The sequence below is a fragment of the Neofelis nebulosa genome, chromosome 7 (genome assembly GCF_028018385.1).
Source record: "Neofelis nebulosa isolate mNeoNeb1 chromosome 7, mNeoNeb1.pri, whole genome shotgun sequence".
Taxonomy (NCBI): domain Eukaryota; kingdom Metazoa; phylum Chordata; class Mammalia; order Carnivora; family Felidae; genus Neofelis; species Neofelis nebulosa.
This window is the reverse complement of record NC_080788.1, coordinates 136,046,069-136,063,957: the sequence shown is the minus strand read 5'-3', so window position 1 is coordinate 136,063,957 and position 17,889 is coordinate 136,046,069. Positions and strand designations below refer to the sequence as shown.

Here is a 17,889-nt window from a genome sequence, read left to right as displayed (position 1 = left end):
AGAGCCTTGGAGTCTGAAGTCCAGAGTCGGTCTTGACTCTATACTCAGGCAACCACCATTTGTTTGACTCTCAATATTTTCAACTGTAAAACAAGGATAATAACAGTTACATCATAATTGTGAGGGTCGAATGAGATGACTCATGTGAAAGCTTTGTGTAAACAGTACAGAACTTTGCAAACATTTGTAATAGAGAAATGATTGAAGGTGAATGTACGAGGACTTTTAAGCAGTGTTTATCAAAGTGTGTGAGTTGAAACACTAATTCCCCAGGATGGCAACAGGCATCTCTCAGAAAGAGAGTTGTGTGGTGTGTAAGGGAGGTGAAACTTCACCGCCACCCTTTTAGGGTTTCTGGCTGGGACTGAGAATTAAATTGGCATAGATGAACAGGAGTGAAGCATACAGATCTTTAACATGGACACAGCAGCCCTTATGGGAGAATGAAGATCCAAAGAAGCAGTTAGAGATGAACATTATATACTAAGTGGAACAAAGGGTGCTAAATAATAGAAAAGGGGCTGGATCTGGGGCAGATAATGGTGAAGGGACCAGGAAGATCAGGGTTAGTTTCACAAGGTTTGTGCGTATAGACTTCCTTTATCCTCTACTCCCTGGTGATAAGAATGTTTCTTGCCTCCCAGTATAGGGAAGACATCTTTCACTCAGGAGTTTCATCTTCCACTTTCAGGAAGAAAAAGGAGGGTCAGAGTGACCTTCTTGTAGCTGCTGTTGTTCAAGTGCCTTTAACTTAAAAGAACCCTTATGTCAAAGTGGCATATTTTGGCCTACCACCCCTCAGGTCAAATAAAGTTGGGAACTACAGGATGATACAAAGCAAAACACAGTTGTTAAGCGTGTTAAGTGCCCGTGACTCTCAAGGAGGGTAATTATACTGTGTCTGTTTCCCAGATTAATTTGATCTTGGGATCTAGCCCCCCCTCCACCTGCACTCCAGCATCTGTAGGGCCTGGAGATGAGCAGAACCCACTTACCCCCTTCGGGACAGACTGCTCCTTGGGAAGAAAAGGCTGACCTTTACTTCAATTCGTACTTCCTCAGTCTTTCAAAAGCTGAGCCATTCATCAACAGGTAATCTAGGAATCCACTCAACAACTTTCCAGGAACGGGGCTGAGACTCCCACCGTGGGAGGCATAAAAGAAAAGGGCGAGCCCACTCCTTGCCAGGGTGCGAGAGTGGATTCTAGCATAATATGGGGGCCCGGGCACTGTAGTAGACACCTTCCAACAGGCCTATTGCTAGCAAGGTGGTAGTAGATATGAAGCCACAACAGTGAAGAGAAGCGGGCTGATCCTTAAAGAATTTAAAATTAGGGTGTAAAGTCAGGTGACGCTACAAGGCAGCTAAGAAAAGCTTCTTCCGTTTCCAAGGGTGCAGCCACACCTCTGGCAAGAAAGCCTGCTCCTCCGTCCCCTCTACATAAAAGTTCAGGTCCCAAACGTTCCCTCTGTCCCTTGGTTAGTTTTTATCTCCCTTCTGACCCCTCCAGGCACTCCGAAGACCTCTCCGGAGGGGCCCAGGGCGGCGGCTGGGAGAGGCGGGGAGGGAGGGGCCGAGCGCGCAGGCCCGCGCGCTCAGGTACCGGCCGGGCGGCCCCGCCCCGCCCCTCGGCGCGCACCTCCCGAGGGGCGGGGCGGACTTGGAGGGACCGGGGGCGGGGTCTCGGGGCGCGGCCGCACGAGGTGACCCCGGGCCCGGCTCCCGCGGGAGGCCACGGCGGAGCGCCCGCTGGCTGCAGGAGGTAACCGGCCTCGGCCGCGCGGCGCCGTCTCAGCGCGGCGTGGAGCGGGGGGCGCCCGGGAGCGGCGCGTGGAGACCCCGCGCTGGGCGGCCGGGCGGCACGTCTCGGGCGGGGAGGGGGCCTTGGGCTCAGGTGCGCCCTGGGGCCGCTCCCGGGCGCGCAGCGTGGCGCGGGCCTCGAGCGGCCGCGGTCGGGGGCCTCCGGGGGTGGGGGGCGCGGTGTGAGAGCGGCCCCGGCCCCAGCCGCCCGGGGCTTGCGGATGTGTACGGATTTTCGTCTCCTTTCACTCTTTAGAAACGTCGCCTTGCTTGGGGGCTGGGGGGGCGGGGGGGGGGGCGGTTTCCCGAGTCTCTCAGTGACACCTGCTCTCCGGAGCCCTCGGGGAGGTCTGAGGTCCCCGGACAGCCGAGCTCACCGTGGCCTGGGCGGGGAGGGGGCTCAGTGACTCGGGGGTGGGGGGCGAGGCCAGGTCCCTGCCCTGCCCCGGTCCGCTCACTGGGCCGCCGGGACGGGAGGGAAGGGACCCCAGCCCGCACCCTGCACCCCGCTCTCTGCCCCGGTACAGGTGGCCTCTGGGCAAAGAGGGAAGCGAACTTCCTTTGTCTGGAGAGTCCGGTAAGAACACATTAGCGGAGTGTCTTTAATCTGTGACGTTTCTGAAACTTGTAGAAGCAGAGAAGGGGTATTAAAATGTCACTTCCCTATGGTTTTTGCAAAACAGGAATTATACACCCAGCTTGATTTTAGATTTGGCTTCTGTCTCTTACGGTTTGTTTTTTTTTTTTTCTTCTTTGCTGTGGTTTCCTTTAAATAAAGGAAAGTAGGATGACTGATTTGTGGGGTATATTGCACACAGGTAGGCGTCCAGGGATAGGCAAGATAGTTGCCAAGCCAAAAACACCGATTCCTTTAGAATACTAAAAAATACAGCATGTAAAAGGATTGCGTTGGTTTTCAGAATATTATTAATTTTCTCACTCCAGGTAGGCATGTAGTAGAATTTTGTCTTCTGATTAATACTGCAAAAAGTAGCCTGGAAAATACGAAGAGTTAACAACAACAACACCGTCTATTTACTAATTTGATATTTTGGTACGTAACTTCATTGTGGTGAAAACTGCTTCTTCTGGAAGGACATGTTGATATTGCTTGCCTTTGAGAGCTGGGATTGGAGGAGATTTGCCTTTTATCTCTTGTGTTTTGTACTTTCTGTTACTATGAGTTACCTTCATAACTGGAGGAAAGTCTTTATAAAAATTTGTGTTTCTTTAAACCCTTCAAGAAAAATATTTCAAAAGTCTCTCTTGTATTTTATGGCTCCACTTGAATTATAGTTGTATTCACGCATAAAGCTAACAGACTGAGATTAATTCAGGCTGAGAGAAAAGCAGTGAGATTCTTGGAGACCATCTGGCACACCTGTCTAGTATTGGGATTTTCCGAAGTCAGGATAAGAGTTGTAAATGTTGGAAGCATCATGGATTTGTGTAGTTAGTCCCGTGAGAGTGGAAGAAATCTTCCAGTAAGAACAAGAAAAGAAGACCAAGCATGGGAAGCCAACATTGAAGTGCCGTATAGAGACAGCCATGGAGAGTGAGGAGGAGAATTCAGGAGAGAAGGAGGAAAATCTAGCAGATAATGGTGCTTAGAAGGCGGGAGAGGAAAGAGTTTTAATCAGGAGGGAAATCTATCTCAGTCAAATGAGTCAGAAGGATCTGGAAGGTAGGCGCTGATTAAATGTCTCTTGGCTTTGGTAGTTAGGATAGGAGGAGGTCATTGACCTCAGCAAACACAATATAAGTAAAATGATAACGATAGAAGCCAAATATGAATGAATTTGAGGAGTAAATAGAGAATGAAGAAATAAAGATAAGGAGTGTAGAGTCCTTATTTTGAGAGACAAAGATTAGAAGAAGTTACAGGTGGTAGAGGGGAGTTTATGGTCCGTTTGGAAAGAATATAAGGACAGTCGAATACCTTTATGTTAAAGTGCATCTCACAGCATTGTTCCCCTCTCGTGGTTAAGTAGCAGAAGCTGAGAGCAAATAGCTGAGCAGACTGAATAGAACTATTGTAAGAAAGATTTTCATCGTCCCTCATTCAAATTATCGCGATCTTAGTGGTATTTTGGTCTCTTGGGGTCTGGTGTTATCCGTATCAAAGTCACACTTTCACAAACTGTGTTGGATTGTATTTCACCTGAGTTCCAGTACTATGAGACTCCCAGCTTGCATTTAAGTCATGTGATTCCTCTTTAGATATTTTAGTGATTCTTCTAAATCTCTTATGTGGAAATCAGACATCTTTACTAAATCGGAATTCATGAGGCATGCACCAAGGGCTTTGCTTCAGTTATTACCATGCATTCAAGGGAAAAGGCCCTTAACGTGAAAATTTCTTTACAATGAGTGTCACTTCGGTCATCATTGAAGTTTAATTTTTTTCATTGCCGTTCAGACAAGTAGTTTTATGTATATTTACCTGGGGAATATGCAAATAATCGCCACAATGGAAAAGGCCAATAACCAAATGTTGCAAAGGATATGGAGCACCTGGAACGCTCATTCTCTGCTGATGGAAGTGTCAATTGGTAAAGCATTTTGGAAAACCTGTCAGTGTCAAGTAAAGTGTGACATATGCATAAAGTGTGTTCAAACCTGACAAAATCCTAGAAAATGCAAAGTAGCCTAAAGTAACAGACAACAGAGGGTGGGTGCAAAGGAAAAGGACTGGAAAGGGGTGTGAGGAAACTTTTGGGAATGGTGAGTGTGTTCATTTTCTTTTTTTTGTTTGTTTATTTATTTTGAGAGAGAGAATGGAGATGGGGGTGGAGGGAAGGGCAGAAAGAGAGAATCCCAAGCAGGCCCCGCACAGGGCTCGATCTCATGAACAGTGAGATCATGACCTGAGCCGAAATCAAGAGTTGGGCGCTTAACCGACTGAACCACCCAGGCACCCCTTCATTTTCTTGGTTGTGAAGATGCTTTCACCAGTGTATACATATGTTTGACTCATGTAATTATACATTTTAAATATGTATAGGGATGCCTGGCTGGCTCAGTCGGTTGAGCTTCCGACTTCGGCTCAGGTCATGATCTCACGGTCTGTGAGTTTGAGCCCCGCGTGGGGCTCTGTGCTGACAGCTCAGAACCTGGAGCCTGTTTCGGATTCTGTGTCTCCCTCTCTCTCTGCCCCTCCCCCTCTCGTGCTCTGTCTCTCTCTGTCAAAAGTAAATAAACATAATAAAAAAAAACCTTTTTAAATGTGTATAATTTACTGTAAGTACCTCAATAAAGCTGTAAGCAAATAAATAAAAATAGTGGAAGATGGGGTGCCTGGGTGGCTCAGTCGGTTAAGCATCCAACTTCGGCTCAGATCATGATCTCGCGGTTTGTGGGTTGGAGCCCTGCATCCGGCTCTGTGCTGACATCTCGGAGCCTGGAGCCTGCTTCAGATTCTGTCTGTCTCTCTCTTTCTGCCCCTCCCCTGCTTGTGCTCTGTGTCTCTCTCAAAAATAAATAAACATTAAAAAAATTTTTTTTAAATAGTGGAAAAAGATATGCTAAATATATTTTTTCTTTTAAATACTGAAGTTATCTCAGGGTGATGGGATTATTGATAATTTTTATTTTCTTCATATAGTTTTCTGTAATTTTCATGTTTTCAACCACAGCCATGCATTTACTTAATTTTTAAATGAGAAATTATTTCATATGTACAAAATAGTACTTTTCACACAGCTATAGATTTAGAGAATACAAATAAAATAAATGCCCCTGTACTCATATCATGCTTTAGAAATAATACTTATTGGGGCACCTGGCTGGCTCAGTCAGTTGGGTGTCTGACTCTGGCTCAGGTCATGATCTCACAGTCCATGAGTTCGAGCCCCATGTCGGGCTCTGTGCTGACAGCTCAGAGCCTGGACCCTGCTTTGGATTCTCTGTCTCCCTCTCTCTCTGCCCCTTCCCCACTCACACTCTGTCTCTCTCTCTGTCTCTGTCTCTCAAAAATAAAACATGAAAAAAAATTTTAAAGAAACAATACTTATGAATATTTTCAAAGCCCTGACTGTGTCTCTTTCCATGCTGCTACTTTTTTTTGGTATATTGTATTTATGAGATTCATTGATGTTGCTATGTTACAGGTCATTTACTTTTTATTGCTCTATATCATTCCATTGTATGACTTGACTGCTGTTTATCCGTTTTCCTGTTAATGGATGTTTAGGGATATTTTCCATTTTCTTTTTTTTTTTTTTTTTTAATTTAATTTTCACTCTTTGCCACTAAGAGCTGTTTTGTTATGGCCATTCTAACGCATGTCTCTTTGCCCAGAAGTAGAGTTGTGGATCTTCAGTTTTGCTAGAACATACTGAATTTTTTTTTTCCTTGACAGAGAATGTGAGCGTGAGTGGGGGAGGGGCAGAGAGAGAGAGGGAGAGAGAGAGGGACTCCCAAGCAGGCTCTACTCTGGCAGTGTGGTCTATCTGCACTGCCAGACCCGGGCATCTGTCTCACAAATGGTGAGTTCATGACCTGAGCTGAAACCAAGAGTCAGACGTTTAACCGACTGAGCCACCCAGGTGCCCCCATACTGAATTGTTTTGCAAAGTGGTTATACCAGTTTATACTTCCACAGGCAGTGTGTTCAATGTTCACTTTGTTCCCTTCCTCAACATTTGAGACGTTTGTACAACAACATTTGTAATGATCTGAGCTGTTTCTTTTCGACAATCTGGTAGGTGAGAAATGGTCCTCCATTGAACGTTGAATTTACATTTCCTTAATTACTGATGATGTCAGATGTTCCACAATTCTGTTATGTCTGTTTATGTCTTTTGCCTATTTTTTTGACTTAAAAAAATCTCCTTCTAGAAGTTGTATTTATTTATTTATGGTACTGAGTCTTACTGGTTATGCATGTGGGAAATATCTTCTCCCCAGCAAGTGGCTTGTCTTTTACTTTATATGGTTTTTGATAGATGTATTCTATAGTTTAGAGTACTTGAGTGTTTCAAACTTTGTCTTTATGGTGTATGCTTTTGGCATCTTTTTGTTTTTAAGCCTTGGCTTTTTTTTTTTAATGTTTATTTGTTTATTTTGAGAGAGAAAGTGTGTGTGCGCCTGTGAGTGGGAGAGGGGCAGAGAGACAGTGAGACAGTGAGCGAGAGAGAATATCCCAGGCAGGTTCTACACTCAGTGCAAAGCCCCAAGCAGGGCTCAATCTCACGACTTTGAGATCATGACCTGAGCCGAAATCCAGAGTCAGACGCTTAACCAACTGAGTCACCCAGGTGCCCCTTGGCATCTTGCTTAACACATTTTTCTCTTCCTTGAGGTTAGAAAGATGTAGTCTTATATTTTCTTCTGAAAGCTTTAAAATAGTGTTGCCTTTTGTATTTACGTCTTTAATCCATATGTGATTGATTTTTGTGTCTTGTGAAGTGGGGGTCCAGTTTCATTTATTTTCCAGACGGGTAATCAGTTTTTCCTAGCATCATTTATTGAACATTCTGGTTTTCCTCCTACGGATCTATACGCATCATATGCCAAGTTTCCATATATGTGTGCATATGTTTTTGAACTAATCTTTCTTTGGTCTCTTTGTGTATTCTTGCTGCAATCATATTTACTTTAATTGTGTAAAGAGCCTTGATACCTAAGAGAAGGAGTCACCTACTTACAATTCTTTAAAACTAGACTCCCCCTCAAATTAATTTTTTTCTAAAGTAAACTTTCATTGGAATATATTTTAAATCTTAAATATCTACTGTAATCAGCTGAAGTCACAAGGAATACTGAAGCTACTTTAATGTAGACTATATCAGGCTTTTTGTTTTTGCAGATCCTGTCCTAACTCATTAGAGTTCATTCTAACTTGAAAAGTAAATAGAGAATTTTCATTTTGGGAATATAGTTAAGATTTGGAAAAACTTTCACACTGAAAATAGCTAAGAATGCTGCAGTGCAATTTTTAAAAAAGATACTTATGAATTAATATGCCAAAATCAAAGAGAAAGCTGAAAATCAGAGACTAAAGGAGTCCTTAATTCTTATTTGCTCTGAGTGCATTTGCTAACCTGGGGAGACTTGATTAGGTTTGATTAAGAATTCAGTGGATTTGCAGGACAGGAGGCGTAGTTAGAAGTCAGCCTAGGGCTCGTTCAAGGTAAGCTAACAAGAGAGTCTCTGCCTCTAGTTCTGGAAATCCCAAAGGTCTGTGGCCTCAAGGACTAAAACTCACTCTACCTCTTTTAGGGAACCACAAGGAAAGTTGCCTTGACGCCAAGTGAAACAGGAGAAGAAAACGTGTCCTTGGAAAGTTGTAACCATGGACGGTGGTAGAGAGGTGGTCCACATCACCTTGGTGGTCCCCAAAAAATTCCAAGATGTAATTTTTTTAATATCTTATTTTTCTTTAGATACAATTCACATACCATAAAATTCACCCTTTTGAAGTGTACAGTTCAGTGGTTTTTCATATATTCACAAAGTTGTGCAACCATCATCACTAATTCTAGACCATTTTTTCCCCCGGAAAGAAACCTGTACCCATTAGCAGTCACTTCTCATTTCCCCGTTTTCCCCCAATCTCTGGAAATCACTAATGTGCTTTCTATTTCTATGGATTTGCTTATTCTGGGAATTTCATGTAAATGAAATTATACAATACGTGGCCTTTTGTGTCTTGCCTTTTTCACTTAGCATGTTTTCAAGGTTTATCTGTTTGGTAACATGAATCTGTACTTGATTTGTTTTATATTTATTTATTTATTTATTTATTTATTTATTTACTTATTAAAAAAAATTTTTTTAACATTTATTTATTTTTGAGACAGAGAGAGACAGAGCATGAACGGGGGAGGGTCAGAGAGAGGGAGACACAGAATCTGAAACAGGCTTCAGGCTCTGAGCTGTCAGCACAGAGCCTGAGGTGGGGCTTGAACTCACGGACCGCGAGATCATGACCTGAGCCGAAGTCGGCCGCTTAACCGACTGAGCCACCCAGGCGCCCCAGTACTTGATTCGTTTTAATGGCTGAATAAGATTCTACCATATTTTGTTTTTGTATTTCTGTTTGTTAGTTGATGGACATTTGGGTTGTATCCGCTTTTTGGCTATTATGAATAATGCTGCCGTGAGCATTTGTGTACAATTTTTGTATGGAAATATAGTTTTCATTCTCATAGCTGTTATCTATGGAGTGGAATTCTTGGGTCGTATGGTAATTCCATGGAGGAACTCCCGAACCATTTCCCAAAGCAGCCGCACCAGTTTTTATTCTCCCCAATAATCTTTGAGGGTTCCGGTTTCTCTAGATCTTTGTCAACACTTGTTTTTGTCTGTCTTTTTGGTTGTAGCCGTCCTCACTGTATGTGGATTGGTATCTCGTGGCTTTGATTTGCATTTTCCATTACTGCTGATGTTAAGCACCTTTTCATGTTGTTTATTGGTCATTTATCTGTCGTATTTCTTTAGAGAGTCTATTCACATCCTTTGCCCATTTTTAAATTGGGTTATATGTCAATGTGAATTTAAAATAATATGGTAAACAAATGCAGATATTCTCTGTGGCAGTGTATTTTTATCTTTGTCTCTAAAAAGTTCTGTGAATAAAGTTTCAAAGTCACTGAACAATTTGTCAAAGATAACCAAGTGCACAGGAAATAAGACAGCCTGAACAAGAGTCAGCAGGAACAACAGATGATAAGAAGTAAACTTACAAAAGTTTACATATTGGAATTACTACTTATGGATTATTAAAATAACTAGGATGGGCTCAGGGCACCTGGGTGGCTCAATCAGTTAAGCATCCGACTCCTGATTTTTCACTCAGGTCATGATCTCAGTCATGGGATCGAGCCCCGCGTCAGGCTTTATGCTGGTAGCACGGAGCCTGCTTGGGATTCTTTCTCTCCTCCCTCTGCCCCTCTCTCTCAAAAAACAAACAAACAAAACTATGATAGGCTATATTTAATGAAGTAAAATACAAGTCCTTCCTTTTCTCCAGCTGCTTTTGAAATTTCCTCTTTATCACTGGCTTTGAGCCATGTTATTGTGATGTGTCTTGGCATAGTTTTCTTCATACTTCCTATGCTTAGTGTTTGTTGAGGTTCTTAGATCTGTGGTTGGTAGTTATCAAATGTGAAAATTTTTAGTATTTCTTCAAATGTTTTTTCTGCCTCCCCCCATCTCCTTCATGGATTTCAATTACATGTTTATTAGGCTGCTGGAAATTATCTCATGGGTCATAGATGTTCTTTTTATTTTGTCTTTGTTCTTTTTTCTCTTTGTTTCATTTTGGGTAGTTTCTCTACCTGTGCCTTTAAGTTCTTTAATCTTTTCTTTTGCAATATCTAATCTGCTATTAATCCCGTCCAGTGTATCTTCTACCTCAGATAGTATAATTTTCATTTTTAGAAATTGCATCTTTTTTGTATCTATCATGTGACTTCTTAACTTTTTGAACATACAGTGTCAGAAATGTTTTAAAGTCTAACTGTCCATGTATTTCTGTGTGGTTCCAGTTGGTTGATTTTTCTCAATGTTTTTTTTTTTTTTTTCTTTTTGCATGTTTGGTCATTTTTTTATTGGATGCCAGATATTGTGAATTTTACCTTGTGTGCTGGATAGTTTTAGATTTTTAGAAGTATATTTTGCTTTGGGACATATTTGTTTGTTTATCTTGAAAGAGAGAGAGAACCAGTGGGGGTAGGACAGGGAGAGAGGGTGACAGAGGATCTGAAGCGGGCTCTGTGCTGACAGCAGATGCAGGGCTCGAACTCATGAACCATGAGATCATGACCTGAGCCAAAGTCCTCAGGTGTTTAGCCAGCTGAGCCACCCAGGTACCCCAGGACATAGTTTTTTTTGAAAATGGTTTGATCCTTTTGAGTCTTGCTTTTTAAATTTGTTGGTTGGAAAGCAGACTACCATTTAGTTAGGGCTATTTATTACCCCACAGAGGCAAGACCCTTCTAAGTATTCTACCCAATGTCCTGTGAATTATGAGGTTATCCCAGTTTGGTTGGTGGGAACAGACATGAGTCCTGACCTTGGCGAGAGATGGTATGGTTTTTGTAATCTTTTCTGGTGGTCTTTGCCCAGTCTTGTGCAATTTGCTTGTGTGCATGCTCTGAGCAGTGCCCGGCTGAATCCTGGGGGGTAGGGGGAGGCTTTGCTGAGGTCTGTGGTTGTCTCTGTGTGTACCTCTCTACTCTCCAGTAGTGTGTCATGCAAACTCTATCTGCCTTCTTTTTCTTTTTAAGTTTTTATTTACTTTTGAGAGAGAGAGAGAGAGAGAGAGAGAGAGAGAGAGAGAGAGAAAACGAACACATGAACTGGGGAGGGGCAGAGAGAGATGGAGCCCAAGCAGGCTCCGTGCTATCGTGACCTCAGCCAAAAACAAGAGTCAGAAGCTTGACTGAGCCACCCAGGTGCCCCATCTATCTGCCTTATTCATATTCACATAAAGTTGTTTTCTTTTCTGCATCCCTCCCCCATAGTCCCCAGTTCATTTTGGATGACTCAAGGCCATCAACTTTGAGGACCTTTGAGAAGCAGTAACGGTTTTTAACCAGTCCTCCCACATTCCTTTCATGATTAATGTAAAGTATTTGCAGTCTGGCTGGGGGTCAGAAATGCGGTTTGATGAGTTCATTAGGAGTTTTTATGTGAGGTAGTTATACTTTGTTCCCTTGTCGATCAACTATATATTTGCTGAGTTCCTCCTATGTTACCAGTATCATATAGGGTGCTGAGTGATAAGTAGAAAGTAAGTATAATATTGTTTCTGAAAAGTTTATATTTTAGAAGGGGAGAGAGAACAAGTATCATAAATGTTTTTTTTTTTTTTTTTTTTTTTAAGTTCACTGGATGTTTAGAAATGAGAGAATTCAGTATGACCTGAGTGGTCAAGGAATACATCCTTTAAACTAGGGCTAGGGGCACTTGGGTGGCTCAGTTGGTTAAACATCTGACTTCAGCTCAGGTCATGATCTCCCAGCTTGTGGGTTTGAGCTCCTAAGCGTCCGACTTCAGCTCAGGTCATGATCTTCCAGCTTGTGGGTTCTAGCTCCGCACTGGGCTCTGTGCTGACAGCTCAGAGCCTGGAGCCTGCTTTGGATTCTCGGTCTGCCCCTCCCCCACTCATACTCTGTCCCTTTCTCTCTCTCTCTCATAAATAAACATTAAAAATTTTTTTTTTTAACTAGGGCTAAAAAAGGGATTTTGAAAATGTATCAATTTTTAAAACAAATCAGTTACAAGATATAATGGAAGAAAAGATGCCGTTGCTGACAGCCAAACAGATCTTAAAAGCATACACTTAACAAGAAAAGTTCTGCATTTACATGAGAAAAACTACAAAAACTCTTCAAAATACAAACACAGGGCGCCTGGGTGGCTCAGTCGGTTAAGCGTCCGACTTCAGCTCAGGTCACAATCTCGCGGTCCACGAGTTCGAGCCCCACGTCGGGCTCTGTACTGACAGCTCAGAGCCTGGAGCCCATTTCGGATTCTGTGTCTCCCTCTCTCTCTGCCCCTCCCCTGTTCATGCTCTGTCTCTCTCTGTCTCAAAAAAAAAAATAAATAGGGGCGCCTGGGTGGCGCAGTCGGTTAAGCGTCCGACTTCAGCCAGGTCACGATCTCGCGGTCCGTGAGTTCGAGCCCCGCGTCAGGCTCTGGGCTGATGGCTCGGAGCCTGGAGCCTGTTTCCGATTCTGTGTCTCCCTCTCTCTCTGCCCCTCCCCCGTTCATGCTCTGTCTCTCTCTGTCCCAAAAATAAATAAAAAACGTTGAAAAAAAAAATAATAAATAAATAAATAAACGTTAAAAAAAGTTTTTCAAAATACAAACACAGACTAGAACAAATGTTCTGGGTTGGCATGCACAACATCTTAAGAATGTCAGTTTTTTTTCTGAAATCATTTATAAATATAACAGAAGCCCAACAAAAGTACCATTAGATTTTTCCTCCTGGGGCTAGACAGATTATAAAGTTCATTAGTAAGAACAGACAAGCAAGGAAACCTGGGAAAACCTTGAAATTAAAGAGAAGTAAGGTTGGGGGGGCCAGCCCTGCTGCATATGAGAGCATATTACTATAGGCCATTATCATTTTATTTATTTTTTATTAATTTTTTAATGTTTATTTTTGAGAGGGGGGAGGGGCAGAGAGAGAGGAAGACACAGAATCTGAAGCAGGCTCCGGGCTCTGAGCTGTTGGGCAAGAGCCCGACACCGGGCTCAAACTCATGGACCACGAAATCATGAGGTGAGCTGAAGTTGGACATTTAACCACCTGAGCCACCCAGGTGCCCCTGCACTTTAAAATGTGTTACAGGAAAAGACAGTCCAGTTGAAGAGAATAGAAAATATATAAATATCTCAATTATATGTGGAAGTTCAGTCTATAATAAAGGCAGCATTCTAAAATCATTGGAGAAAATACAGAATTTTAAATAAATGGTGTTTGTGATACTGGAATAGCCAACTGGGAAAGGTGGGATTGAATCTACTTCTCATACTGTATGTACACTGGGGTGTTAATATAGAAAGTAGCACCATACTAAGTATTAGAAAAGACCATGGGTAAAGTCTTTTATGACCTATGTATGAGGAAAAGTTTCCTGTGAGTCCAAATCCAGAAGCAAAGAGGGAGAACTTAGGTAACCATAACTACGTGTATGTGTATTCACACATTCATGTATGTTTTTATGTGTGTATATATATACACACACATCCCCCCCCACCCCCTTCTCCCCCCCCCCCCCCAAGGCAGAAAATACCACAAAAAGACAATGACAGACTGGAAGAATGTTTGCCACTTATATCATGGACAATGCATTAATCTCTCAACTATATAAAAATCCTCTAAAACTGAGGCAGAAAAGGACCAATAGCTTTATAGAAAGATGGGCAAAAAAGGTAATGAACAGTGAGTTCATAGAAACAAATACAGATTAGCCTTATATGAAAATGTGCCCAACCTCACGTAAAAGAGATGCTAATTAAAACAACACAAGATACCATTTCTTTCCTATCAGATTGGCATTTTAACAAATACTTTGTTGGTGTCTGTATTTGGAAGCTGGAGCTAGTGTATTGGATTAAGAATTTGCAGATTATGGCCTGCTGAATGGGGAGGTACAAGCCACCCGCAGGGGTCTGCAGGTAGTTAGTTCCCTCATCATCTGAGCTCCCACTTTGGGGAAATGAAAACCCCCCCGGGTCGTTTTGATTGAAGGCACAGTGTCAGTACACCCACACAAAGGAAGTAAAGTCAGCAGATTTGTTACTTACAGATCCCAGAAACGGAAGTGGGAAGGTAGAGATGAATTAGGATTTGCTGTGAGTTGATAACTCTTTCATCTGGGTGATAGGGATTTTCTTACATCATTTTATCATCTTTTGTATACATTGGAATTTCCTATGAAAAATGTACAGAGTTTAAGTAGGCATAAATGAAGAGTGCATTTGGAATAAAGTCCATGAGCCCAAGGTGGGCAATTGGACATAAAGTTCTTAATACAAACTTAAGTTCCTGGTAAATTTAAAACAGACTCCCAGGGCGCTTGGCTGGCTCAGTCGATACAGCATAGTACTCTTGATCTTGGGGTTATAAATTCAAGTCCGCACTGGGTGTAGATATTACTTAAAAATAAATCTTAAAAAAAATAAGACAGACTCCTTTTATTTCCATCTTATGTTATATGTGACTTAGCTGATAACTGTGTGTGTGTGTGTGTGTGTGTGTGTGTGTGTGTATGTGTGTGTGTAATACAGTGTTTATTTTTATTTTTTTATGGCAGTCACCTTTTATTTTTTTTTCTTTGCTTCTCTTTATTTTTTTTAATATATGAAATTTATTGTCAAAATGGTTTCCATACAACACCCAGTGCTCATCCCAAAAGGTGCCCTCCTCAATACCCATCACCCACCCTCCCCTCCCTCCCACCCCCCATCAACCCTCAGTTTGTTCTCAGTTTTTAAGAGTCTCTTATGCTTTGGCTCTCTCCCACTCTAACCTCTTTTTTTTTTTTTTTTCCTTCCCCTCCCCCATGGGTTTCTGTTAAGTTTCTCAGGATCCACATAAGAGTGAAAACATATGGTATCCGTCTTTCTCTGTATGGCTTATTTCACTTAGCATCACACTCTCCAGTTCCATCCACGTTGCTACAAAAGGGCATATTTCATTCTTTCTCATTGCCACGTAGTACTCCATTGTGTATATAAACCACAATTTCTTTATCCATTCATCAGTTGATGGCCATTTAGGCTTTTTCCACAATTTGGCTATTGTTGAGAGTGCTGCTATAATCATTGGGGTGCAAGTACCCCTATGCATCAGCACTCCTGTATCCCTTGGGTAAATTCCTAGCAGTGCTATTGCTGGGTCATAGGGTAGGTCTATTTATAATTTTTTGAAGAACCTCCACACCGTTTTCCAGAGCAGCTGCACCAGTCTGCATTCCCACCAACAGTGCAAGAGGTTTCCCGTTTCTCCACATCCTCTCCAGCATCTATAGTCTCCTGATTTGTTCATCTTGGCCACTCTGACTGGCGTGAGGTGATATCTGAGTGTGGTTTTGATTTGTAATACAGTGTTTAAGATATATTTTTCTGTTGGTGTAATTCTAAATGTTAAACCAACTTATAAATATGAAGTTGTATATTGGCTCCATTTATAGGACCTTTGGATTAGTAAAAGAATTGATTTGGAGGAAGTGAAAATTTTTCTCAGAGTGCCATATTTTCTTGCAAATTTTGCTTGGGCATTGATTTGGGTATACCTGGCAAAAAAGAAGACTGAGAGTGGAATTTTCCCTTTTTTTCAAGTTTAACATTGAGATTTTTCATCTAGTGATTTTTGAGTATCTCATTTTAATAACTTATAAGAAGGCTAGCTTATACAAAATTATATATAAGATAAACAATCTATCTTCCTTGAAACATTTTTGCTTTGTATTCCTCATTACATCTTAGAAAGACAGATAATATGATTTGTTTAGTGATACCTAACGCATTAAGCCTGACCATGTTAACTTGTTTTCTGTTCTGCCAACAGATTGATACTAAAATTGGAAGTTTGTATCAATTGCTGACTGTTAGAAATTGTATGTAATGGCAACAGAATTTCTAAAGAGCTGCTGTAGAGGATGTTTCTATGGTGAAACGGAAAAGCACAATTGTGAGTTTGGCTTCTTTTTACATCAACAAACATTTATTTAATATCTTTTTCATTTGTGGCATTTTGTAACATAAAGATAAATGAGAAATATTTCCTGACATCATGGGGGAAGCAGACATAAATGTAAGGCACACCAGGTAAGTAATAAGGTACCCTGGGGCATAAGAGACAGAAATTCAACCCGGCGGACACCCTGGGACATGACCACTGAGAAGATGGCATTCGGCATGGGAGTCTGAAGAGGACTTCAGCAACTGCATGGGAAGAAGAAAGTCAGAGAAGGTGAAGATTGGACACGAGGGTTAGTAATAGGTGGATGAAATTGCACAGGCGAAGGCAGGGAGAGAAGAGAACTGTTGAGTGTGTTTGGGGACAGTATACTCCGGCAAATGTTTTAATTCAAATAAAGATAGCTCTAGTTGATGACAATGCATTAAAAAACACCTTTCACAAATGAATGACTAATGGAGAAGAGACCCATTATTTCATCAAGACCCCATATTTATGAAGGACTTCTGGAGATTTCCCTTTCTATTTAATGGTCTCTTCATTTTCTTCAGAGTTATGACTGGAACTTTATTTGTCTTTGGCTTTTTCTTGTGTTTCATTGTCTGGAGCATAGCTCCCTAGTATATTTGAATAGGAAGGCTTCTTTTTGCATTAAAACATTTCACAAATTCCTGCACAGTAGTAGTTGTACTTCCATCCAGTCAACAGACAAGACCGCTCATACATAAAGATGAACTCTGGGTGTCCCTTACCTCCCCAGCCTAAGTCGCCAGCTTAGGAAACACATATAATTTGAGACCAAGGACAAAATAGGTCACAGAAGCTAATACAGGGAGAGTTGCTAGTGTATTAGGGTAAAAATACATTTTATTTTGTGATTCAGTAAAGATTTTTGGAGACTTGGGAGACCTTTAGCTTCTTTTCAGAATTGCTTTATATATTTAAGACTGATCTTAACCTCTAGTTCTGACAACAAGAATTGCTTCGTTGGCAGTATTTTTAAATGCCTGGCTTTTACTTGGAAGTATTGTGGAATTAACTACAAAATAAACTTATTTTCCATCTGTGAACTCTTTTTGTGGGAATGAGTTTCTTTAAAAACTGCTTTTACCATTATGATAAGTTAATATACTTTGGCAATGGTATGTTAATTTTGCAAATATTGCCTGGACAGAATTAATGTAGATTCCAGAAGTGCTTGATAGGACCTAGAAGTGGTAGTTTTTCTATCAGCAGTTTCTTCTAGAAGATTAAGTAAGTACCAAAGCATGGTAACTTTAGATTATTATATATAACTCTACATTCATATTTGTGATTTTTCTTTTTCTTTTCTTTTTTTCTTCTTTTATATGTAGTTTCCACAGAAAGAGACTTTAAAGCAGCAGTCCCAGAATGTCAGAATACCACTGTCTGTGTACCTCCATTGACTTCTGTCTCGGTAAAGCCTCAGGTTGGCTGTACTGAGGATTATTTACTTTCCAAATTACCGTCTGATGGCAAAGAGGTACCATTTGTGGTGCCCAAGTTTAAGTTATCTTATATTCAGCCCAGGGTACAAGGAACTCCTTCACATCTGGAAGAACTGGAAGGTAAACAATAAAATGGCAGGATTTAAAAATCAACATGTAGCGTTTAAATGCTATTGTTTCTGTTATTTTGTTCTTTCATATGTTTAAAGATATAAAATCCTTTTATATATAAATTTTATATTTTGTTTCTTATATGTTTTGCTCTTTCTGTAGGGGAACTTAATGTATAATATTTTTGAAAGATCTCATTATGAAATCTGATCACATTCAACACATCTGTGTATAGATGTGTCCTTTTTGAAAGGAATCATGTAATATCTCAGTTATCTTTAACACGTCTGGAAAGAAAATGAGGAATTTGTTTTTATTTGATCAGTAAATATAGAAAGCATTCT

General features: G+C 41.2%; 1 protein-coding gene across 5 annotated transcripts in view; it reads left to right on the top strand.

The window, feature by feature from the left end:
- Positions 1-1,646: 1,646 nt before the first annotated feature.
- Positions 1,647-17,889, top strand: part of TC2N (tandem C2 domains, nuclear) — a 44,657-nt gene continuing 28,414 nt past the window's right edge. The window contains exons 1-4 of one of the 5 annotated variants that reach the window (XM_058740046.1): positions 1,682-1,763; positions 8,024-8,156; positions 15,834-15,956; positions 17,321-17,554. In XM_058740046.1, coding sequence (XP_058596029.1) covers positions 15,890-15,956; positions 17,321-17,554 — 301 coding nt within the window. In that variant the 5' untranslated portion in view covers positions 1,682-1,763; positions 8,024-8,156; positions 15,834-15,889. Of the gene's footprint in view, positions 1,764-4,030; positions 4,354-6,049; positions 6,504-6,897; positions 8,157-15,833; positions 15,957-17,320; positions 17,555-17,889 lie in introns of those variants that run through there. The other 4 variants (XM_058740047.1, XM_058740043.1, XM_058740048.1 and 1 more) reach the window with 4 other exon arrangements.